Here is a 25,743-nt window from a genome sequence, read left to right on the forward strand (position 1 = left end):
ACATTATAGCAGATTCTAGCAAATTCTGAAAATCTTGGACAACTGAGAACACAAAGACTTGATTTCTATAAAATGTGTTTCTGCTTGCTCAAAGTTAGTTGTTTTTTTTTTTTTTTCCCAGTTCTCTGTTACGTACCAGACTGTGTACCTGACTGAAGATATTTAAATATAGAATGAAAGGGTGATATTTAACTCAGGATTTTCATCACAGCATCTAGCATGGTTGTGCTTCGGGGAGCATGCTCACTTCTTGGAAGACTGTTTAGTGTTAGCATGTGGGAAGATCTAAGAGTCCTCTGAAGTGAGTGCTCCTGCCTCCATTTCTGCTGAAGGAAAAGGAAAAAGAAAGACAGAAGGGGAAGAAGGAAGAACAAAGAAGTTGAAGAAAGAAAAAAAGAAGAAAGAACGGTAACAGAGAAGGAAGGAGAGAAAGATAAAGAGGAAAATGAAAGGCCAGAAAAGAGAAAGTGAAAAAGATTGGTAGTTAAATACACTGAAGATTGGCATTGACCTCAGTATTTGGCCAAAATCTACTACTTGGTTTCAGAAGCTGGATAATTCTAAATGGCTGAATTGCCAAAACCTCTTTATAGGCCTGTCCTCCCATTGTGGTAACTGGATGTGGCCAATAATCCCATGATCCTGCAAGTCAGTTTCATACCTAATCAACATAGCTTTGTCAGCTGTACAAAAAGTTTTTGTTTATTTGCTTTTATTTTTAATATCTGACTATGTATTTTAAAGAACTGGTAAGAATCTCTAGATGTAACTGGGAGTGAAAATAATCTTGTGTGCTTCATATGTTCAAATTCTGTAAGTCAGTTGAAATACACACACACATTAGTCTTATCAGAGTTAAATATGCAGAAATGAATAATTGAGAATCATTAATGTTATGTACAAAGTAATTAAGACATTGCAATAGTTCAGTTTCCTATGGGAATGTGTGTGAGCATGCTTAGTCATATTCAACTCTTTGTGACCCTATGGACTTGTAGCTGCCCCCTCCCCTTGCGCCCCGCCCCCCGCCAGGCTTCTCTGTCCATGGGATTCTCCTGCAAGAATAGTGGAGTGGATTGCCATTTCCTCCTCCGGGAGATCTTCCTGATCCAGTATCAAACCCATGTCTCCTGAGTCTCCTGCATTGGCAGGCAGATTCTTTACTGTTGAGCCACCTGGGAAGCACTTGTTATGGGAATAGATGGATATTAATAGGACTATTAAGAGAGTATATCTCTACTTAATGCACTGTGGTGACCTGAATGGGAAGCAAATCCAAAAGGGAGGGGATATATGTGTATATATTGGTGATTCATTTTTCTGTACAGTAGCAACTAACAATTTTGTTAGTTTCTATACTCCAATAAAAATTTTAAAAATAGTAAAAAGAGTATGTTGGCTATAATAGTTTAGGAAGGATATTCTATCCTTCATGAGTCAATATATGTTTACAAAACTTAAAGAATCATATGAGGAAGAATAACAGAAACTGTATCATATCAGTTTTAGTCTTCAATTTATTTTGTGCACTAGCATTTATAACTTCAACAAAATAAATTTTATGTGCTGTACTTTATTTGTTTACTTGACTCCATTTAGGCCATAGGGTTTCCAGAAAAGTTCTGTGTCACGTGGAATATTTAGGAATATTTCACATCTTGTAAGAAGAACTTCAAAGCAGAATGCTACTCTGCTTTTTTGTTCAGTCACTCAGTTGTGTCTGACTCTGCAACCCCCGTGGACTGCATCATGCCAGGCTTCCCTGTCTTTCACTAGCTCATGTCCATTGACTTAAACAGTTAGGAAAAGGGAATGATTTAAAGTTGTGTGCAGCAGCATCCATAATAAATCTTAGCTCTGAAGATTAAAATACCAAGAATTAAGAAAAGAAGAAAGTGTTAGAGAAAAACGTGGTCTCCTTCTCCTTTTGTTGCTCTACTGGCTCCAGCTATAGATGAACGTATGGGTGTGTCCTCAGTCTTCTGACAGGTTAAAGGGGCTGTCCTGCTGGTACTATGCTGACTTCTGAGCCTAGCAGGACTTTTTGTGTGGTTATTAGGAACTGGTAGCGATTTGACAGGTTCCAGGGTTTTGTAAGTATTTTATATAAAGAAGCATAATAGAGAAAGGAATAGTGAATAAGAAAGATACAGAAGTATTTTCCCCCAAATCTGTGTCTGTTCCTTCATAACCAAATATAACACATTTTTTAAAAATAATAAAGTTTGTTTGGAAAAAAAAGTGAGGGTATAGTAAGAAATATAGAGTTTAACAATATGAAGAACCCCCTGGTAACTGATGATGCTAATAGATTATTTTATCTGCTCCATAATGTCAAACATAAACATTTTTAACTATCAAAATTTAATTGTAACACATAATAATACTTTAAAAATAACATTTTAGATTTATTTTGGTACTACATTCCATAAGGGATATAATTCTATATGATCCATACCAGGTTTTACTAGACTTGGGTTACAGCTTTGACTAAAGATTTAATTTTTTTATGACTTTCCATTCAGTTAAAAGGAATATTTAGTGCTCCACTCATTGTTGTTGCTGTCCTTATCTTGCTGCTACATGTGAGAGTTTGTTTCTTTATTGAGAATATAAATAAAATGAGTTACTTCTTGCTAACTTTCATTATAGACAAGGTCTTCATGCTACTTTTCTTGGCCAGGGAACAGGAGGAATTGCCTGGAGGACACAGCAGGAAACAAAAATAGAATATAATAGCCAAATAACCAAATTCCCCCCTTGATCCTGGTGAATAGTTGGTAAAATTAGGCTGAGACTATCATCTTGTGACTACTTTGCTTAATTTACTCACTGGTTAGATTTGAAATATATATTTCAAAGACTGTTAAAGGAGAAAAGGAATCATGTCAAATATTTCAGATGAGTTAAGTTAAAAAGCATATATCTAACTATAAAATGTTATGGAAATGTTATGGAATTATGAAATGTTTGTGAAAATTAAGGGGAAATGATAAATGCTCTTTAGATCATGACATGATTCTCATATGGGCTTATTTAGAAACCTAGAGATAGTACTGTCTTACTAATGCCCATTGAATAGGAAAATAGGTGTGAAATTCTTAATTTTTATATAGCAAAGTTTCTTCCCAGATATTGTTAGTAATGTTCAGAATCCTAGGTAGAGTGATGGCTAGAACAACACAATGAAAGCAGCAATTGATACAACAGAAATAAGAACAGGTCTGAACCAGTTGCAAAATAAGCAAGGCTTCAGAGGACTCCCAACCACTCTTGTTGTCATGGGTTTCAGTAACCGGTCCCACTGGGTCAGGATGGCGTTTCTGGCTCCTGGCCACTTCCCTGGGCCCACCAGCCTAAACTGGTACGGGGTGCAAGGGCCAAAGTAAACCTCCAACGCCAACTTTGGATCTGTGAGAAACAGCCATGGGATGTTGGGCTTTGCCCCAATGAAGGAGGCAAGTTCATCCATATAAACAACATAATCCGTCTGTATGGTATCGCTTTTGCCAAACCTAGAGGAGAGAGAGAAACAAGACTGTGGCTATCTGAGCTTTGTGTAGAAATAAGAACAGGGGAAAATGCCTCACACCTTTTTATCCATGCAAATCAACATCGATCCTTTTGTTGGTAAGGGGATTATTGTTCATAATATTAGTACTAATAGTATTAGTACTATTATCCAGTACTTTGTAGATTTTACTGAAGGACTTTCATACTGATCTCACTTGGACATTCCATAACACAACAAGGCTGCTGAGAAAGGCATTTTTATCCACATTTACAAGTAGAGGAATTATCTCTTGCTCAAGTGAAGTTATTAATTCATGGCCACTGAGCTGATTAGTGACAGAGGTAGGACTGGAGCCTAATTCTTCTGACTAGTTCTTGTGTGGCTGAGTCATTTTATTAGAGCCACGTGTTGGAAGACATCCTTACATTTTAGAGGATTTATGAACTAGAAAATAGAAGTCCACATCCATGTGTTCCCAAACTCCTCTGATTTTTAATCTTTCTGGGTCTCCTTTTTAAGATATACTGCAGGAGCTATGGAGGGCTGAAACAGGATTTAGTGGCATATCAGGTGCAAAGTAGATCCTTGATAACTATTTGTTGAATGGCTGGATTTAGCTCATAGCTGTCACCCTAATGGCCCCACTCAGGACTGTTCAAGACTAAAACAGTTCTAAGTATTCACAAATTCAGATTTTGCTATGAAAATTATAGATCCCCTTTACCATAGATGCTCTTACAATTTGAGCTTTTTCCCCATTTTTTCATCAATATCATTCATCATGTCCTTGACAGAAGGCAAAGGGCAAGTTCCTAAAAAAAAAAAAAAAGTGGAAAGACATGATAATAGTTAGATAAGTCTGTCATAGGACTAGCCTGCAATGTTTCTTTTTTAATAACGAGTTGTGAATCACATTAGTATTTTCAAATTTTGTTGTCATTATCTAGAAAAATAAAATCTTGAACAAATAACCAGGGAGTCATTCTGAGACAAACATATAAGTCATTCCTAATCTCAGAGATGATACTTGTCACAGTGATTAAAACCAAATAACTTTTCATCTTTCCATCTTTGCTCTTAAACTGGTTATTGGATTTAAAAATCAGTTTGAAGGATTATATTCTACTCTCTCAGTTTTATTTTTAAGTATGTCATCTAATAAATTATAGTCAAAGGTATATTGACATCTCTTTTTTAAGATTTAACAAACAGATTTTCATAGAAAGTTATCTTGCTTTGCCCCAAAAGGGAATTTATAACAGATAAGATAGAGAATTTAGCGAAACTACAAGGTTCTCTCTGGAAAGCCAACAGCTCCTGAATGAGACTGTGGATGTGGACTGTCCACAAGTCACCAAGGATATAGGGAGGTCCTGGGAGGCCAATCTGACTTGGGGCTGCCCCTGGATTTCAGGCTTTTCCTGGCATTAACTTACAGAATTCTCTAAAACCTAGACCCAAACTTCTGTACTTGGAGATGCTTCAAACCTAATGTGGTTTCTTTGGCAACTTTGGGATCACCTGGAACAAGACTAGAATTTCCAGTCTAGCTCTTATTGCTCAAGACCTACAATGACTTTCTGTTCCTGAAATCCCTACAGGCAGGATAATAAGAACAGTCTGTCAACATGGCCTTGTTCCAAACCTTGGAACTGGTTCTGTCCTTGGGCGGGAGGAGAGATGGAGAAGAGGATATATTCTGTAGTCTACCAGCTATTGCCATTGGGCTGCTTGTAACTGACCCCTCGGTCTGGTAATCCTATTCCCCCAAATTGGGTTGTTTGCCTTATCTCTCATTTTCCCTAAGACTGAGTCTTTGCATCAATTCTCTGTTAGCTGGGTCTCTGCCCTTTCTCCTTTCTTCGGAGCCCAGGTTATAACTAGTATTTCACAGAGAGTAAGTGAATATTTTATAAGCAATTTAGACCTACATTTTAATGCCAGTCTCTCTGAATCTGAATCCTGAGTTCAGTTCTAAGTAGGATTTCATCCCATCACTTTGCTGGCTGCTGCCTCGCTGGAGAAACATCACCCTGCAACACATCTCTGCTTGGGACCAGGGGAGTGAAGGAGATTTAGAGAAATTGCTGATATGTAGGACCATAGTGATGTGGTTGGGAGCCTGGGCGTGAGTGATGATGCAGGATATATAGTTGCAGGTTCAAATATCCAGGATAAAAGAGCATTTAAACCCCAGCAAGTCAGGTAGGACTGGAAGCCTTACATGTGGCTTCAAAGGAAGTAGACCTGTTAAGATTCATTATCCAGAAGTTTTAGGTTTAAGACCAACCAGACTTGGCATATTACACTTTGACATCTCGATTTGTTCTTTAACCATAGCTTGGCTTTATTTTCCGAATCTGCCCACAATGGCATTCAAACCTTAATGTGAATCTGATTCCAGTACTTGCGGCTGGATGCTGCTGCCTGCCTTCTTTACTTGACCCTAATCAAGTTCATTGTTTCTTTTTAAAATACAGGGACTTAGTATTCCTTTACCTTAGAGACTGTCTATAACACCAAATGCTTTCTGCTTCTACTGATCTGATCTACACTGCTTGTCCTTATATGATACATGGCAAGGAAGAAAACAGAGCAAGAAAGCCACTTCCTTTCCAGAAATCATAGTTTTTTTCATGAATGTGGATGTTTAAAGTCAGACTTTATTTTTTTGGGCTCCAAAATCACTGCAGATGCTGATTGCAGCCAGGAAATTAAAAGACGCTTACTCCTTGGAAGGAAAGTTATGACCAATCTAGATAGCATATTAAAAAGCAGCGACATTACTTTGTCAACCAAGGTCCGTCTAGTCAAGGCTATGGTTTTTCCCGTGGTCATGTATGGATGTGAGAGTTGGACTGTGAAGAAAGCTGATCGCCGAAGAATCGATGTTTTTGAACTGTGGTGCTGGAGAGGACTCTTGAGAGTCCCCTGGACTGCAAGGAGATCCAACCAGTCTATTCTAAAGGAGATCAATCCTGGGTGTTCATTGGAAGGACTGATGCTAAAGCTGAAACTGCAATACTTTGGCCACCTCATGCGATGAGTTGACTCACTGGAAAAGACTCTGATGCTGGGAAAGGTTGGGGGTGGGAGGAGACAGGGATGACAGAGAATGAGATGGCTGGATGGCATCACCGACTCGATGGACATGAGTTTGAGTGAACTCTGGGAGTTGGTGATGGACAGGGAGGCCTGGCGTGCTGTGATTCATGGGGTCGCAAAGAGTCGGACACGACTGAGCGACTGAACTGAACTGAACTGAACTGAAAGTTGCTGGATATTGTCTTTGAAACATCTTCTTTCATTAACCTTTCAAGCAATATCATTCTACTGAGTTTCGAAAATCTTAATTTTATAAAGTTCTCCTGCACCTAAGATGAGAAGATCTGGTATTCTCAAGTTTAATGAAAGGTCTTCGGTAATTGACAATTCTAAGGAGTTATAGGGCTTAACAGGTGGTGCCAGTGGTAAAGAACCCATCTGCCAATTCAGGAGACATGAGACATGTGAGTTCAAGCCCTGGGTTGGGAAGATCCCCTGGAAGAGGAAGTGGCAACCCACTCCAGTTTTCTTGCCTGGAAAATCCCATGGACAGAGTAACCTGGCAGGGTATGATCCATGGGGTAACAAAGCGTCAGATACAACTGAAGCGACTGAGCATGCAAGAAGTTATAAATCACAAAAACACTCTTGAATCATTATCTTGTACTATTGTTTATGACAATCCAATATATTTTTAATTGCTTATAGAATATAGTACCAAAAATATAGAATTATAGATTCTGAAAACTGGGTGGGACCTAGGATTTGTTCCTTGTTAATAGGAATATTGTTTTCCTAAAGACTCAAATCATTCTCATCTTCCCCATCAATGAGATTCTTTGTCTACTTACCCTTAATTACTTGTACTGCCCAGCGAGACTGCAGGTCAGTAGTGGGGATGACAGCTCCAAGAGACTGGACAAGGCCAATCACAGCCATGGTTGGCTTCTCCAGTGGAGGCGGGAAGATGCCTTTAAATAAGGTGACCTCATTGTCTCTGCTCTTAATGATGGAGTCATCAAGGAAGGGGTAGGCATAACTATAGCCTGTGGCAAAGATGACACAGTCAATGGCCTCAAACACTGTCCCATCCTCAAAAATAGCTGAATCCTCTGTAAACTCCTTCACATTTGGCTTAATGGTCACAATGCCACATAAAATGCGAGCTGGGAGTTCGTCATTGAACACAGGCTCTTTCCTCAGGGTGCTGTATGGAAAACAGAAACAAGCATTAGAACAGTACCATTTCCTTTGTTTTATTGGTCCATAATTAACTGATATGAAAAACCTACCTAAGATTTTTTAATGTGCCATGGAGTGTCATCAATATGGCTGATAGATAAAACTTATGTAAGGCCACATTGTGGAGTAACAGAAATTGGTTTTTGCTAAACCCTTCTCTATTTCCTTTGATCTTTCTCTCTTTTCCCACAGAAGTCTCCCAAAATTCCAGAATAAGCACTCAGACCATATCCCCTATATCAGGAAAAACAAAGGTCAGAGTACCTGGGTCTTTAAATTTTTTTCTTTGCTACTGATCAACTGTGAATCTTGATCAAATTAAATTTTCTTAATTTTTCTTGCCTCATCTTCCTCACCTGAAGTGGCAATAACTGCTATACCTATCTCAGGTCATCGGCAAACCTAAGTAATATAAAGAATTTGGTGCAGTTTGTAGCACATAGATAGTGCTTGAAATGTTAGCCATTATTCGTAACGTAATATAATCCAAAGCGATCATTGTGATGTAAAGAAGATCAAATAGGGGGCAGGAAGACAAGGGTGAAAGGCTGCAGCCAGGTTCTATCATAGAGGGTGAAGTGTGAACCCCATGCAGACAAAGCCATGTCAGGTGAGGAAGTGAGGGTCTAGGAATTTAAATAAGGCTGGGAGAAGAAAGAGGAAACTGGAAATCTGGAAAGAGAGAGCTTTTGATTATTTTTTATTTGGTAATATCTCCAGTGAGTGCACAGAACTCTGCCTTAGGGGTGAACCCAATAATGTTGGAAGAAAAGACATGGGTCTTATAGGATGATGGGAACAGTGTGTGTGTGAGAGAAAGCCATAGATAGATTCTACGGGGGAGGAAACTGAGCCAGACAATGAGCTTGGTTGGACTTCTGGTTGGAAGAAGGCTGGATTCAACTGCTCGAATCATCAGCCATTTATCTTAAACTTACTTCCATGTTGAAACTCCTTTGTCAAGGCCACCAGGATCTTCAAGCCACAGGATCCAGTGGTCCACTGTTACTCCTTATTTTACCCAATTTATTAGTAAACTCGCACTTGATGGTTTCCTCCTCCTTGAAACACTGTGTTCATTTTGCTTTCATGTCATCACTCACTCTTGATTCCTTTCTACCCACCTCGCTATACCTAGCTATTACTTCTCAGTGTCCTCTGCTGAATTCTTCTCTTCCTGACCTCTAAATAGCAACATGCCTCAGGTCTTTTGTCTTCTCTATTGACATTCATTCTTTAAGAGATGTCATCTAGTTTTCATTTATTTAAATACTATCTATATTCTGACCAGTCCACATTTTAAACTTATGGTTTGAATCTCTCTTCTATCTTATGTACCCACTGCTGTTCCACATTCTTCTATGCAAATACCGAACAGGCATTCCCACTTTAATACATTTAAAACTAAACTTCTGCCTCTCCCATGGTTGTCCACATCTCAGTAGACATCACCTCCATCTTTGCTCCCTTGCTCAGATCAAAAGTCTGAAAGACATCCTTGACATTTTATTTGCTTTCACATTTGCTATTCAATCGAACAGAAAATCCTGTTCACTTTACCTTCAAACTCTATCCCAATCTGACAACTTCTGAGCCCCTGATGATCCTAGTTCAGGCCATCTTCCCATCTCATCTGGAGTTTTGATAACAGCCTCTTAACCAGTCTTTCCTCTTCCTTCCTTGACCTACCCGCTACTGTGAGTTATGACCATAATAGCCAAAGTGATCTCTTCAAACTAATTAGACTTTGTCTCCAGTTTGGTCAGATGCCTGCTATGGTTTCCCACTGCATTCAGAATAAAGGCCAGAGTCTTTACAATGGTTTCCAAGACCCAGCGTCAACTAGCTATTTTGATGTCTCTGGTTTCATTCCCTGCTATTCTCCCCAGTCTTCTTCTCCAAGAAAAGAAGCCATTGTATTTTGTCAAACATGCCAGTCATACCCCTGAAGAGATGATGTCCTAGCTGTTTCTACTGTCCAGAATAGTCTTCTCCAGACACCCTTATGGCTCGTTTTCTCATCTCCTTCAGAAGTTTGCTTGAAAGCTTTTTCAGTGAGACCTTCTCTAAGGGTTGTTTAAAATTGTCTTGATGTCATCCCCTGTTACCCTTGTCTGCCTTATTTAGATTTCTTGCTCTTTGTGTGTTTCCCATTATTAGAATGTAAGATCCCTTAAGGATAGGGATTTTATCAGTTTGTTCACTGCTATATCCATGTGTCCTGGCTCATAATAAAAGCTTAATAACTATTTGTTGACTTAATGAATTAACTTTGATGTAAACAGCTTAGAACTTGGGGTTTTTCACCCATGTCCAAGTAATTTCTTATCATGTGACTGACTTGGAGGATATTATGGGAGAAAGTGAGGAGAAGGCTGAAGATGAAAACATTGTGGCCATAGTTCAGTGGGAAGGCTCCATTAAGGGGCAGGTAATGAAAGCAAAGGTAACGAGTGATGCAATGAGGTAATGAATGGGAAGCCAAGGGGGCCTTAGGAAGCATCACTATGAACAAAGCTAGTGGAGGTGATGGAATTCCAGCTGAGCTATTTCAAATCCTAAAAGATGATGCTCTACTCAATATGCCAGCAAATTTGGAAAACCCAGGACTGGCCACAGGACTGAAAAAGGTCACTTTTCATTCCAATCCCAAAGAAAGGCAATGCCAAAGAAACCTCAAACTACTGCACAATAGCACTCATCTCACACACTAGTAAAGTAAAGCTCAAAATTCTCCAAGCCAGGCTTCAACAGTATGTGAACTGTAAACTTCCAGATATTCAAACTGGATTTAGAAAAGGCAGAGGAACCAAAGATCAAATTGCCAACATCTGTTGGATCATAGAAAAAGTGAGAGAGTTCCAGAAAAACATCTACTTGTTTTATTGACTACACCAAAGACCTTGATTGTGTGGATCACAACAAACTGTGGAAAATTCTTAAAGAGATGGGAATACCATACCACCTGACCTGCCTCCTGAGAAATCTGTATGCAGGTCAAGAAGGAACAGTTAGAACTGGACATGGAACAACAGACTGGGTCCAGATAGGGAAAGGAGTACGTCAAGACTGTATATTGTCACCATGTTTATTTAACTTATATACAGAATACATCGTGTGAAATGCTGGGCTGGATGAAGCACAAGTTGGAATCAAGATTGCCAGGAGAAATATCAGTTACCTCAGATATGCAGATGACATCATCCTTATGGCAGAAAGTGAAGAGGAACTAAAGAGCCTCTCGATGAAAGTGAAAGAGAAGAGTGAAAAAGTTGGCTTAAAACTCAACATTCAGAAAACTAAGATCATGGCATCTGGTCTCATCACTTCATGGCAAATATATGGGGAAACAATGGAAACTTTGTTGAGAGACTATTTTCTTGGGTTCCAAAATCACTGCAGATGGTAACTGCAGCCATGAAATTAAAAGACGCTTGCTCCTTGGAAGAAAAGTTATGAACAACCTAGACAGCATATTAAAAAGCAGACACAGTACTTTGCCAACAAAGGTCCATCTAGTCAAAGTTATGGTTTTTCCAGTAGTCATATATGGATGTGAGAGTTGGACCATAAAGAAAACTGAGCACCAAAGAATTGATGCTTTTAAACCGTGGTGTTGGAGAAGACTCTTGAGAGTCCCTTGGACTGCAAGGAGATCCATCCAGTCAGTCCTAAAGGAAATCAGTCCTGAATATTGATTGGAAGGACTGATGCTGAAACTGAAACTCCAATACTTTGACCACCTAATGTGATTCACTGACTCATTGCAAAAGACCCTGATTCTGGGAAAGACTGAAGGCAGGAGGGGAAGGGGATGACAGAGGATGGGATGGTTGGATAGCATCACCGACTCGATGGACATGCTTTTGAGCAAGCTTCGGGAATTGGTGATGGACAGGGAAGCCTGGCATGCTGCAGTCCATGGGGTCGCAAAGAGTTAAACCCGACTGAGTGACTGAACTGAACTCAATGAGAATGAAGCACCAAGTCCTGCTCTGCTTAACTTTGCAGTTAAGAAAGAGGCTTTAGAGCAAGGTGGATAAGAGTGAGGCACTTTGGAGTCAGCAGATCTGGACTTGTTTCAATCACTATTTCTGACTTCCTAGCTGTGGGGCTTTGGTAAACCACAGTTTTCTCATCTCTCAAATGAAGATTATAATAGAGCCATCATCATAGTTGCTATGGCTCCCCTGATGGCTCAGATGGTAAAGAATCTGCCTGCAATGCAGGAGACCGGGGTTTGATCCCTGGGTCAGGAAAATCCCCTGGAGAAGGGAACGGCAACCCACTCCAGTATTCTTGCCTGGAGAATCCCATGGACAGAAGAGCCTGGTGGACTACAGTCCATGGGGTCACAAAGAGTTGGACGTGACCGAGACTACCACTTTCACATTTTCATAGTTGTTGTGAGAGTAAAGTGAGATAACGCATGTCTGAGACTTAATAAGGCTCTAATATGTATTAAGTACTTAAAAAAATGTTGACTGTTATTATCATTACTCTAGGGACTAAAATTCTCGACCTGTTATATAACTTTCCAGCTGTGCAAATCTGGTAAGGAGAATTGTGAAACAGGAAAACACTCCTAATTTTTGCAATTCTTTGTCCTCTGAAATGTGAGAGGTGATTACTTCACTTTGATTTGTATAGGGGGTTATATCTCACATTAGGGTTGTTGACAGTGAAATAAAAGTTAGCAGGCATTTCATGTTTAACTCTGCTTTACCCGTTTAAAGGCATCAAGCCATAGTTCTCGTGCTTGAATCTGGCATTCATTTGCTTCATGTACCACCAGTCAGAGATGACTGTCGGTAAGGTGTTCTTGAGGAATGTTTCAAATCGAGTGATAAACAGCATGTCCCACGGATAGCCTTCATCCCAGACCCGGCTCATCACCCAGGAGCCACTTCGGGAGCTGATGATGACCTTGAAAAATACCAATTCAACTGTTAAAAGTGGTGACTGTTTGTAGTGGCTATGCCTCTCAGATCTGCCTTTAGGAATGGAGTTATTACACCACTGCTGGCAGTGCCCAGAAGGCAGCCCTCAGCTCTCAGCCCTCTTTGGGAGTTGCTTTGGTGAAGAGGGGGCCTCCCCCAACATCTTATAGTCTTTTTGGATCCCCTGCATTTAGTGACCGGTTGACGGAGGAAGATAAAGACCTAGCCTCTCTCAATTTGTCCCACCCTCTCCTTCCCCTGCTGTGTCCACAAGTCCATTCTCTACATCTGTATCTTTATCCCTGCCCTGCAAATAGGTTCATCTGCACCATTTTTCTAGATTCCATATATATGCTTCAATATATGATACTTGTTTTTTTTTTTCTTTCTGACTTATTTCACTTGTATAACATGCCCTGGGTGCTCTGTGATGACCTAGAGAGGTGGGATGGGGGTGGGATGGGAGGGAGGCTCAAAAGGGAGGCAATATATGTAAATAAAAATGAACATCTATACTGCTAAAAAAAAAAGAAAAGAATGATCCAGCCTCTCACTTCAATTAGGGGCAATTTGAAAGGATTATCCTAGCTTCAGAGTAAATAAAGGAAAACTTATTTCCCTTCCCTCAGAGGTATTCATCCAGAGATCACTCCCAAATAAACTTCCTGCACTATAACCCATATCTTAGGATCAACACCTGTCAAATCATTTTGGTGGTATTTTCATCTTTTAGCCAAATCTTCTCTGGTGTAGGTGACCAATAACTGAATACTGGTCGTATTTCTTCTAGTGTTTGTCTGATGATCCCACTGGTTTTGGAAGAATTTGTTGGACACATTAGACACCAAACGTTACAAAGAATAAGCTTGTTGAATGACATCATTCCAGCGATGTTCTGCCTTTGCCACATCAAACTATTTAAAATCCCACCTGTTACCAAAGGGCATTGAGCTATACGAACCGCTACTTAGTCTTTGCATCAAGGACTCTGCCCTCCCCAATTTACTTCACACTTTTCAAATGGTATGGCTGGCCTTTTAAAGATAGTTCCCTGAATATCAGGGAGGCATACTTTTTCTGCTGTGTGGCTGAGTTCTGAGGCGATGTCACAGCCCGAGTTCCCCAGACCAATCACCAGGATTCGCTTCCCCTTGAAGATTCCTGGTTCTTTATAGTCCCGGCTGTGGAAGCATTTGCCTTTAAAAAGTTTTATTCCTGAGTGAAAAAGTGGAAAACATATGAATTATTTTGATTTTCACTTAAAAAATCTGCTATAACAGAACTTGTCAGTGAATACGGTTGCAGTAATAGGAATTTTAATACTTAAACTAAATTAGATACAGTATATCTAATTGTGTAGATATATGTGCTCAGTCATCTCCAACTCTTTGCGACTCTATGGAATGTAGCCCACCAGGCTCCTCTGTCCACGGGATTCTCCAGGCAAGAATACTGGAGTGGGTTGCCATGCCTTCCTCCAGGGGATCTTCCTGACCCAGGGATTGAACCTGCATCTCCTGCAATGGCAGGCAGATTCTTTTACCACTGAGCTGCCTGGGAAGCCCATTAGATACAGTAGAAGCATATTTTAATTTAATGTCTCAGTTCAGTTCAGTTCAGTTCAGTCGCTCAGTCGTGTCCGACTCTCCGCGACCCCATGAATTACAGCACGCCAGGACTCCCTATAAATATACTTTTGTATATATAAGAAAGACATTATCAAGGTTATTTCTTCATGCAAGATGTGTGGATGGCAGCATAAACGTTGGCCTTACCTGGAAAGGACTCTTTAGGTATGTTGGGGTACACATGATGTCCAGAACAAATCATTACGGCATCAAAGACAGCGGATTCCTTTTTACCATCCTTTTCAGTGATAACATCCCATTGGCCAGTGGTTGAGAAATCGGGACGCTTATTTACACTGTATACAATTGTCTAAGAGAAAACACAGAAAGATAATCTTCTTTATTCTACACTAACAGGCAGATTTGGCACCAATATCATCACATAGTATGAAGAAAATCCTTAATAGTGCCATAGGAAAAATACTTAATTCATTATGAAGGTGCATATTATAAATTCAAAATTCCTTTTTAATAAGTCAAAGCATAAAATGATGTACATGATTTTAAAAAATATTTATTTTTGGCTATGCTGCATCTTTGTTGCTTCACAGGCTTTCTCTAGTTGCAGCGAGCAGGGGCTACTCTCTAGTTATAGGGTGAGTGCTTCTCATTGTGGTGGCTTCTCTTGCTGCAGAGAAGAGGCTCTAGGGGATGCAGAGTTCAGTAGTTGTGGTGCAGACTGTGGGCTCAGTAGTTGTAACTCAGGCTTAGTTGCACGTGGCACAGGGGATCTTCCTGGACCAGGGATCTAACCAGTGTCTCTTGCATTGCAAGGCAGATTCTTATCCACTGGACCAGGAGGGAAGCCCCTATCTATGTGTGCATGTGTGTTTTTTTGTTTTTCGATCCCCACATAGTTCATTGTGTATGACCAGTATTCTCTGAAGTACAAGAGTGATTCATTCTGGGGCTCTGACGATTGAATTATAGTTTACAAGAGGCAGGTAGCCCATGTAGTAAATAATCTGGTGACCAATAATTTACATAGTAACAGCAATTTTCTAACATATTTCTTTAGCCATTTTATTTTATTGAAACTGCTTTAAAGTCTTTATTTTTTATCTTCAGAATAATTCTACAAGATACATAGTTGCTTCATTTTACATATGAAATGGAGACTTAAAGAAGTTAAATAATGTGATTAAATACAATAACTAGGTTCAAAATTTAAATATAGGTCCTTGATTCTACAGCTGTTTCTCCCACTGACTTTCCAATTTCATTTTTTAGGTGGCTCATATTTTGGTCAAGACACAGAGTTTACATGAAATAGATCCTGAAAAAATACAGCATTTTAAAACTCTCATCCTTTTGCTATGTGTTTGAAGTTAAGTTTACACTTGATTTAAAAGTCAGCCAAGGAAGCATCTTTGATCTCAATTATGGTGTCTGCCTTGTAGCTACACAATGAGGAAGGTACTATTTAGGACTGTTCTCTTCCAAAGGACAGGAAACACCCAACCCTGACTTGGTAACATTTCTGAGGCAGTCTCATTCAAGTGACAACATGCTTTTCTTTTTCTTCCATGTCCCAGTCATACCATGCTGTTTCTTAACAAAGTAAGAGAATGAGCTGGACTGAGAAGTGAAGGTGGAGTTAAAAGCGCCTGCAGGGTTGTTGTTCTATTGCATTTCTCTCTGTAGGTTTGAGGATGATGCCAACTGGGCAACAGTTACAAGTTTCCTCCCCAGATGAACCATGTAACTTTCACTATTTCATAACATGGACACTCCCTATAAATTGGAACACATGACTTCTCAGGGGAAAATTTCCATAAACAATAATCAAGGGATATAAGGGAGAAATAAATGAGGCCAGGGTGTCTATCACAGTAGGCCTTCAAGGAAGGAGGATTCTATTTTTTTTTTAAACTTTGTACTTGTATGGTCATTGAGTTTTGTGAAGATGCACAGATATTAAACACTATCAGGGTTTTGTCACTATTGCAGTGAAATTAACCCTGCAGCTTCCTTAATGGTCTGTTTACCAGATTAAGAAGGCCACCTTTCCCAGATCATCAAAACATAGAAAGACTTTCCAACTTTGCCAAATGATCATAGAATCATATGGCATCTCAGCATTAGGAATTAAGAGCTACTCTCTAGTTGTGGTATATGAAGGCTTCTCATTGTGGTAGCTTCTCTTGTTGTGGAGCACAGGCTCTAGGGCATGCAGACTTCAGTAGTTGTGGCATGGGGGCTCAGTAGTTGCAACTCTTGGGCCTAGTTGCCCTGTGTATGTGAGATTTTCCCAGATCAGAGATCGAACTGGTGTGCATTGCAAGGCAGATTCTTATCCACTGGACCTCCAGGGAAGCCCGTATCTATATGTTTTATTAAATTTTATTTCCACATGGTTCCTTGGGTATGACCAGTATTCTCTGCAGTATAAGAGTGATTCCTTTTGGAGCTCTGACAATTGAATTATAGTTTACAAGAGCCAGGTAGAACATGTAGTAAATAATCTGGTGGCCAATAATTTTTGTAGTAACAACAATTTCCTAATATACTTCCTTGTTATTTTATTTTTAATGTTTTTCTCTTAAAATGAAAGATATCATCTATATCCAGAGTGTAAGTTCTCATATTTTCGTATGCTTAAGGATCACCTGGAAAATCTTTTCTTATTTTCTGACATAAACATTTAAGCTTATAATTTTCATAAAAGCTTTTGCTCTCTCTACTTTCCATAAATATTGATATATCAAAATTAAATTATCATTTAGGTCTAAATATTTAAAAATTTCCCCTGCAATTTCTTTTTTTGACCTATAAATTGTTTAGGAATAATGAGTTCTTAATTTATAAATTCATGTCTATGCCTGCATTTATTTCTTTGCTCTGATTTCTAAGTTTATGGCATTTTGGTTCAAGAACTATATGTGGTTAAAAATTTCCTATATATTCTTAAAAAGAATGTATGCTTTCTAAATCTAGGGTCAAAGAAGCCATACTGTTAAAATTGTTTACAACTGAGAAAGAGATAGTGAAAGAAACAAATGGGAATCTTGTAATAAATATAGAATTCCTCACAGTTATGCCCCCAATAAGTTTTTTTTTTTTTTTTATAACATCTTACCTTAAATTGTATGTATTTCAGGAGGTTCTTTTCTTTGGCAAACATAGTAATATATTCTTGGAGCTTGCTGTTGTGCATAAAGTTAGGAAAATCATCAGGAAATGGGAAGTCTGGAAAACATGTCATCTCTTTGGAAGAGTTGGTAAAGACTGACCGATAAATGCTGGCCCTGCCTTCCTCTGCATGGTCCTGTGAAAGAAACATTTTAAATGGTATATTTAAATGAGTATATGAGTATATTTATCATGGTCAGGACCAGTTCCAAATAGTTATCACTCATTTTTGGTTGGTCTTTTCCAAAAGTAAATGCAATGAGATGAGGCATAAATTAACTTCACTTAAATAATTTGATGATAATCAAAGGAACTTAGAATGTTGAAAAATATATCTCTATTCACATCTTTTCTAAGGGAAACAGATTCTGAATTTCATCATGTCCTTTTAAGGATATATAACTGAATTAATTTTTGTTGCTTTGAACCATTAATTACAGTGATAGTATTTCCCCAAATTTACCTGTGCATGATTTCAATATGCCAACTCATGAGCACGGACAGGCAATGTGATATATACATACAATCGAACATTATTCAGCATTAAAAAGAAAGGAAGGTCTGATACATGACATGATATGCATTAACTTTGAGGACATATGCTGAATGAAGTAGACCAATCACAAAAAGACAAATTCTGTATGATTCCATTTATCTGAGATACCCAGAGTGATCACATTCACAGAGACTAAAAGAGTGGTGGTGGCTTGGGGCCAGGAAGAGGGAGGAATTGAGAGTTAAATTGTTTAATTTCTGCAGAGTTCTACTGTGGGAAGATTAAAATGTTTTGGAGAGGGATGGTAGTATGATTGTACAATAACGTCAATGAACTTATTGCCACAGAACTGGACACTTTAAAATAGCTACATGGTAAATATTGTGTTTTATTTACCACAATGAAAAAAACCCCAAAACTTCCTTTAGCATGTTATATGGTAGTCTTGGTAGATTAGATCATAATATTTTTTATGTACTTAGGGCAGAGAGAACTTTGATTATGTTTACAATATCTTTTTCAAATGTTTTTTTAATTGGAGGCTAATTACAATATTATATCGGTTGGTTTTGCCATACATTGACATGAATCCGCCCCGGGTGTACATGTGTTCCCCTTCTTGAACCCCCCTCCTACCTCCCTCCTCCCCTTATCCTCCCTCTGGGTCATCCCCGTGCACCAGCCCCGAGCTTCCTGTATCATGCTTCGAACCTGGACTGGTGATTCATTTCACATATGATAATATACATGTTTCAATGCCATTCTCCCAAATCATCCCACCCTCACCCTTTCCCACAGAGTCCAAAAGACTGTTCTATACACCTGTGTTTCTTTTGCTGTCTCATATACAGGGTTATCATTACCATCTTTCTAAATTCCATATATATGCGTTAATATACTGTATTGGTGTTTTTATTTCTGGCTTACTTCACTCTGTATAATAGGCTCCAGTTTCATCAACCTCATTAGAACTGATTCAAATGTATTCTTTTAAATGTTTTTGACCATACCCTATAGTTACATATTTTTTATTGCAACCCAGTGTATACACACATACACAGGGAACAAAAGTTTTATGAGGAAAAATCATTTTCAAGAACTTGAGTTGCACACATACTTTCCATCCATTCTTGAAGGTTGCCTATCTCCACTTCATTTAGTTGTTTTTCTGGAGATTTATCTTCTTCCTTCACCTGGGACATAATCCTGTTTCTATTCATTTTGGTTAGCTTTCTGTGATTGTGGTTTTTGTTCTGGAGGCTGTGCGATTATTGTTTTTGTCTATCCATTTCATTTAAATATGCAGATTAATTCATTAATTTATATCATTGCACACAAATGGGTTATAATCTCCAGAATGAAAAACATTGATTTAAGGCAGAAAAGGAGATTACTTAAATCCTAAGCATTATTATTTGGACTGAAATTCTGTAATTAACATAGGTCCATCTATGCTATGGCTTTTCCAGTAGTCATGTGTGGATGAGAGAGTTGGACCATAAAGAAGGCTGAGCGCCAAAGAGTTGATGCTTTTGAACTGTGGTGTTGGAGAAGACTATTGAGAATTCCTTGGACTGCAAGGAGATGAAACCAGTTAATCCCAAAGGAAATCAGTCCTGAGTATTCATTGGAAGGACTGATGCTGAAGCTGAACTCCAATACTTTGGCCACCTGATGTGAAGAAGTGAATCACTGGAAAACACCCTGATGCTGGGAAAGATTGAGGACAGGAGGAGAAGGGGACGACAGAGGATGAGATAGTTGGATGGCATCACTGACTTAATAAACATGAGTTTGAGCAAGCTCCGGGAGTTGGTGATGGACAGGAAACCCTGGCATGCTGCAGTCCATGGGGTCACAAAGAGTCGGACATGACTGAGCGACCAAACTGACATGTTAGAAAGATTGAGCAAAAAACCGAGGGCAGAGGGAATTTGTTTTCACATTTGAAATTCTGGTAAGATATCACTTCAAAGGCTCCCCAAAACAACCTGGGTTGGGGAGGGTTGACACTGAAGAGTCAAGTAGCAGTGATTAGGAAGAGGCAACGTGTTTAAGAAGAGCTCGGACCTTAGTTTAGCTCTCTTGAATTCATTCAGTTTCAATAAAACATAAGAGTTCTCGCTTGTTCCCAAAGAGGATTCAGAAGTCATCTGAGACTCTTAGTAGCTGGTTTGCCAGAGAGTTGCCAAGGGTTGGGGGGCAGCTAAGTGGCATTTTAGTAGAGCTGAAGAATGGACCCTTTGGGTCAGGGACTCAATGAGCAAACTGCACCTGGCAAGTGGAGTCTGTTCAGCTAGGAGGTCCACCAGCCCCTGACAGCTAAGGGAGGACAGTTCCAGGTTCCTCAACTGGCCTTTGGTTGAAGATTTCTGAAGGATAGGCATGAAGGGTAATCATCTAGAACAGGAATATCAGGAGACCAGAGGATTCAGAGGACAGGCCCAAGGCTGCGTTTGAATTTGGGAAACTTTGGCTTTGCTTCACCACAAGGTCATATAAGTTCTATTTCTGCATAAGCCCAGAGACAATTTTGGAAAGAGCTGAGGGACAAGGAAGGGAAGCTAAAAGACTGAGCATTGATCCTAAAGAGACCTAGAGATTAAGCTATGCCAAATGGGGGTACTCCTTGGGTCTTAGGATGCTTTTATGTTTTTCTTTATGTAATTCTGGATATTTGTCTTGTCCTATTTATGCTAGATGTAAAAAAGTGACCTGAACACTTAGTAGTCTAGACAGATAAAACATTTCAAAATATTAAGAACTCACCAGAGAAAATGGGAGAGGATCTCCCTGGACAAAGAGAGAGTTTTAAGTTTGGTTGACATGCTTCACTCAACAATTTCATATTTTCCCTCAACTTATAATATAAGCTATATGGTAGACAGAATTTTAAGAATGACCCTTAGTGAATCTCATCCTTGTGTAGTCATTTTCCCTTTGAGTATGGATGAAATCTATAAATATCATATCACTCCTCTGACTATGTTGTTAAGTATTATTGAATCACATGATCCCTTTACAAGCAGAGTTTTCTCTGGCTGGTATCAGAAGTCAAAAGTTCAAAACGAGGGGAATACAGCTTGTTCCTGGTTTTGAAGATGGAGAGAGATGTATGCCAAGCAATACTGGCAGCCTTTAGGAGTTGAGAGGAATCCCATTTACAGCCAGCAAGGAAACAAAGACCTTAATCTTGAAACAACAAGGAACTGAAATCAGCCACAACCCTTCAGAGTCTTTCTGTGTGCTTTCAGATAAGAGCCCAGCCCAGGCAGCACCTAATTTTTGACCTCATGAAATCCTAACCAAAGAACCTAGCTGAACTATTCTGTACTTCTGATCTGTGTAACTGAGAGTAATAAAGAAACATTTTTAGCTGCTTTCAGTTCAGTTCAGTCGCTCAGTCGTGTCCGACTCTTTGCAACCCCATGAATCACAGCATGCCAGGCCTCCCTGTCCATCACCAACTCCCAGAGTACACTCAAACTCATGTCCATCGAGTCGGTGATGCCATCCAGCCATCTCATTCTCTGTCGTCCCCTTCTCCTCCCACCCCCAATCCCTCCCAGCATCAGAATCTTTTCCAGTGAGTCAACTCTTCGCATGAGGTGGTCAAAGTATTGGAGTTTTAGCTGCTTTAGTTTGTGGTAATTTGCTATGCAAAAATAGAAAACTAATACAAAATCCAAGGTAAAGTTTTGGAGCAAGGCAAAGTTGAGGAAAATTATGTAACAACAAAGGAGGAGTTTTGTATAATAAAAATGATGCAAACCCTTGAGACAGATTTGAGGTGCTTTTGCAATTTTGGCTGTTCCAGGATAATAAATTTCCCTAGCAATGCTGAGCTGATTGATCTTTAGTTTTTCTTAGGTTCCCCAGGGGCCATGGTTACTGAAAAAGGAGCTGATTAGCATCAGCTAATTACATGATCTGTGACTTGCTGTTAATGAAAAGCAACCTAGATGTCCATCTGCAGACGAATGGATAAGAAAGCTGTGGTACATATACACAATGCAGTATTACTCAGCAATTAAAAATACATTTGAATCAGTTCTAATGAGGCGGATGAAACTGGAGCCTATTATACAGAGTGAAGTAAGCCAGAAAGAAAAATACCAATACAATATACTAACACATATATATGGAATTTAGAAAGATGGTAACAATAACCCTGTATACGAGACAGAAAAAGAGACACAGATGTATACAACAGTCTTTTGGACTCTGTGGGAGAGGGTGAGGGTGGGATGATTTGGGAGAATGGCATTGAAACACGTACATTATCATATGTGAAATGAATCGGCAGTCCAGATTCAATGCATGGTACAGGAAGCTCATGGCTGGTGCACTGGGATGACCCAGAGGGATGGCATGGGGAGGGAGGTGAGAGGGGGATTCAGGATGGGGAACACATGTACACCTGGGGCAGATTCATGTCAATGTATGGCAAAACCAATACAATATTGTAAAGTAATTAGCCTCCAATTAAAATAAATAAATTAAAAAAATATGTCATGAACATTTTATTGTTCCTATTTGGTATTATAGTGTATCTCAGGGTCCATGTGTATAGACTGATCCTTTTAAGTTGGTCATATGAGAAGTTCATAAGAGAATGACTAAGATCATAAATGACATTTTCAAATATAATAATTGTTTTGAGGGGGCAAGTGATCAACAAACAACCAAACCTTGCTTATCTATGGAAGTAGCTTTATCTATTTTTAAAAAATTACTAAAGTAACAGACTTCTGATTACATATGAAAGATTATACAGATGTATTTAACTCTTTTTCCCTTAAAATTGGGTTTCCCAGGTGGCGCCTTTGGTAAAGGACCTTCTTCCCAATGCAGGAGATGCAGGAGACCTAGGTTCAATTCCAGAGTTGGGAAGATCCCCTGGAGTTTGAAATGACAACCCACTCCAATATTCTTGCCTGTAAAGTTCCATGGACAGAAGAGCCTGATAGGCTACAGTCCATAGGCTTGCAAAGAGTCAGACATGACTGAAGTGACTTAGCATGCACGCACCCCTAAAATTACTGTAAAGGTATCAGAGGTATAAACCCACAGGGAAAAAAAGAATAAAAAAGTGAAAGCAAACAAGAAACAACAATATTTTGAAAGTAGAACACAGATGGATGAATGATAACTGACTTACCAGATTAAGGCAGAAACTTAAGAATGTGCTAAGTCACTTTAGTTGTGTCTGACTCTTTGCGACCCTATGGACTAAAACCCACCAGGCTTCTCTGTCCATGGGATTTTCCAGGCAAGAATACTGGAATGGTTGTCATGCCCTCCTCCCAGGGATCTTCCCGACCCAGGAATCTAACCAGCATCTCTTATGTCTCCTGCATTGGCAGGTGGTCTTTACAACTAGTGCCACCTGGGAAGCTGAAAAGTTAAGACTAGATCTAATCAAATGGGAATCCAGATCAAATAGTGATATTATAAGATATTCAAGATCTACAGCCTTTTACCTCATATATTTTAATTTCATAGGAAACTGCTGAGGATGTACTCTCATATGCTCTTCTAAAATGAGAGAATAAAAATATAGTAGCAAGATAAAGTTTTCAGAAAACAGGGTTACCCAGGATAATAGCAGTGTGGTTAGCCTAGAGAAGGGAAACAATCCAGAAGAGTATCCTTAAGAGATAGTTAAGAGAAGAATTAAGCCAGTGAAACACCTCATGTATTTAACTATTCAAAAGAGAGTCAAAATTCTGTGGGAGAGGTTGGGGAATGAATTAGAATAGCATTGTAAAATTAAATCAACAAAGACCACAAGGCAGTTATTAAATCCAGTGAAAACAAAAAGTTAATCAAGAAAGAAAGTGTAATCAGAATCCACTAAGCAGCTTAGCAATGATAGGCATCACCGACTCTGTGGCCATGAGTTTGAGTGAACTCTGGGAGTTGGTGATGGATAGGGAGGCCTGCGTGCTGTGATTCATGGGGTCGCGGAGAGACGGACACAACTGAGCGACTGAACTGAACTGAACAATGTAAACATGAAGGTTAATTAAACAAAAAGAATGGTATGACTATAGGAATAAGAGAAAATGGAAAATTTTATAAATGAGTCTGTTCCCAAAATTCTAAGGGATTATTGTTTGTATGTAGCACCAGTCAAAATAAATTCTATAAATGCAGAGGAAAATTACAAGAAATGAATAAAAAATGAACATGATGAAACAGAGAATTCAAATTCAGCCTAAAGAGGCTACATATTAGAGTAAGAGGTGATCCAAGGTTACCTGATCTTCTGATTTTTCAAAAGAAGACATTTCCCAGATTTTTATGTGAAATAATATCCTGGTTTTAAAATAATGGACCACAATTAAAAACATATAGATTCATGTCAATGTATGGCAAAACCAACCAATATAATATTGTAAAATTTGCCTCCAATAAAAAATAAATTAATTACAAAAAAAAGAGAAAAAAAAAGGAAAAAAAATATATAGATCAAATAAAACAGACCAGCTCTAGTGTGAAAAGAGCCAAGCCAGTTTGCTATCTCTACAATATATATAAACTATTGATTTTTATCTGGCAATTTTGTGATTGTATTATCTTATTTTTGTAACCATTTTTCAATTGATATCTTTCACGGTATAAAATCAGATAGTCAGCAGTTGATAATTTTTCATCCATTCTATTTTCTCTTTTTTAAGTTATCAATCATTTATCTTACTGAGTTCAAACTTCTAAAAGAATATTAATTAATAGATCTTTAAGCGAGAACTTAATTTCCTGGAGGCAGTATTTTCCATCTTCATTTTGTTATAAATTGCTATTTTATTGTATTATCAACTGAGGATTTATTTCATTTTACTTACATATTTTTTTCAAAAATTTTGAGGATTTCTTGACTTACAAATCAGTTTTAGAAATGTTCCATGGGCACTTGAAAATAAGGCATATTCCATCTTTTTAAAATACAGAGTTTGTTGTATATTAAATAAAGACAGACCAAAGTGCAAGATGCAATACTTGCTAAGCTACTATTTGACCAAAGCTATGATCCTTAAAAAAAAAAAACACCAAAAAACAAACAGAAACCAACTGTGTAAATATTAGTCAGTTCATAAGAGTGCATAAATTTAAACAGTCAAAAAAACTCTAAAAGGGGCTCTAAAAAACATTTTTTCTTTCCTTAAAAAAATTAACATTGTTTTCCATCTGAAATGGTTGTTTTCCCTTTGATGAGAGATCAAACTGTAGATCTCTTTGTAGAGTTGCTAATTCATAATGAAAAGCACTGAGCACTAGAAATTTAATTAGGGCTATATAACTCAAAGTTGCCAGGCCCCTAGAATACAAATTTTTAGTGTCATAGTAGAATATTCCAATCACATCAAAAGCCAATGTGTCTGAGGCCTTGTTATTGAGAAGCAATTCAATGGTAGATTAGTTGCCAAATTTGCATCAGAAAGCAATGTGATTTTGAAATATGACAAGAGTTTTCTGCTATTCCCTTAGGTTGTTGACTCTGCTAGTGTGTATGTGGGATGTGAAGGTGGAGGAATTCACAGCTTTGAATGAGTTTAGGATGCTTGACAGTGATTATAATCAACACAAGGAGAGACTAAATATTAAAGATCAAATTGATACATAGGCTAGAAAAAAATCAGAGGAAGTGAACAATGGATTGCATGCCCAGAAAAATGAGACTTTATTCATGACACTTCAGGCCAAAATCCAGAAAATTTGTTGACATGATGTTTGTGGAACTCC

The 25,743-nt window shown here is 38.7% G+C and overlaps 1 protein-coding gene across 2 annotated transcripts in view; it reads right to left on the bottom strand.

Annotated features, from left to right (window-relative positions):
* Positions 1-1,499: 1,499 nt before the first annotated feature.
* Positions 1,500-25,743, bottom strand: part of FMO3 (flavin containing dimethylaniline monoxygenase 3) — a 29,852-nt gene continuing 5,608 nt past the window's right edge. For both annotated transcript variants that reach the window (XM_055419657.2, XM_055419656.2), the window contains exons 3-9: positions 17,449-17,637; positions 14,517-14,679; positions 13,814-13,956; positions 12,528-12,727; positions 7,411-7,766; positions 4,254-4,326; positions 1,500-3,515 (exon numbers count right to left, since the gene is read on the bottom strand). In XM_055419657.2, coding sequence (XP_055275632.1) covers positions 3,173-3,515; positions 4,254-4,326; positions 7,411-7,766; positions 12,528-12,727; positions 13,814-13,956; positions 14,517-14,679; positions 17,449-17,637 — 1,467 coding nt within the window. In that variant the 3' untranslated portion in view covers positions 1,500-3,172. The remainder of the gene's footprint in view (positions 3,516-4,253; positions 4,327-7,410; positions 7,767-12,527; positions 12,728-13,813; positions 13,957-14,516; positions 14,680-17,448; positions 17,638-25,743) is intronic.

The sequence above is a fragment of the Moschus berezovskii genome, chromosome 17, assembly GCF_049115385.1.
Source record: "Moschus berezovskii isolate FMDL1 chromosome 17, NW_MosBer_1.0, whole genome shotgun sequence".
Taxonomy (NCBI): Eukaryota; Metazoa; Chordata; class Mammalia; order Artiodactyla; family Moschidae; genus Moschus; species Moschus berezovskii.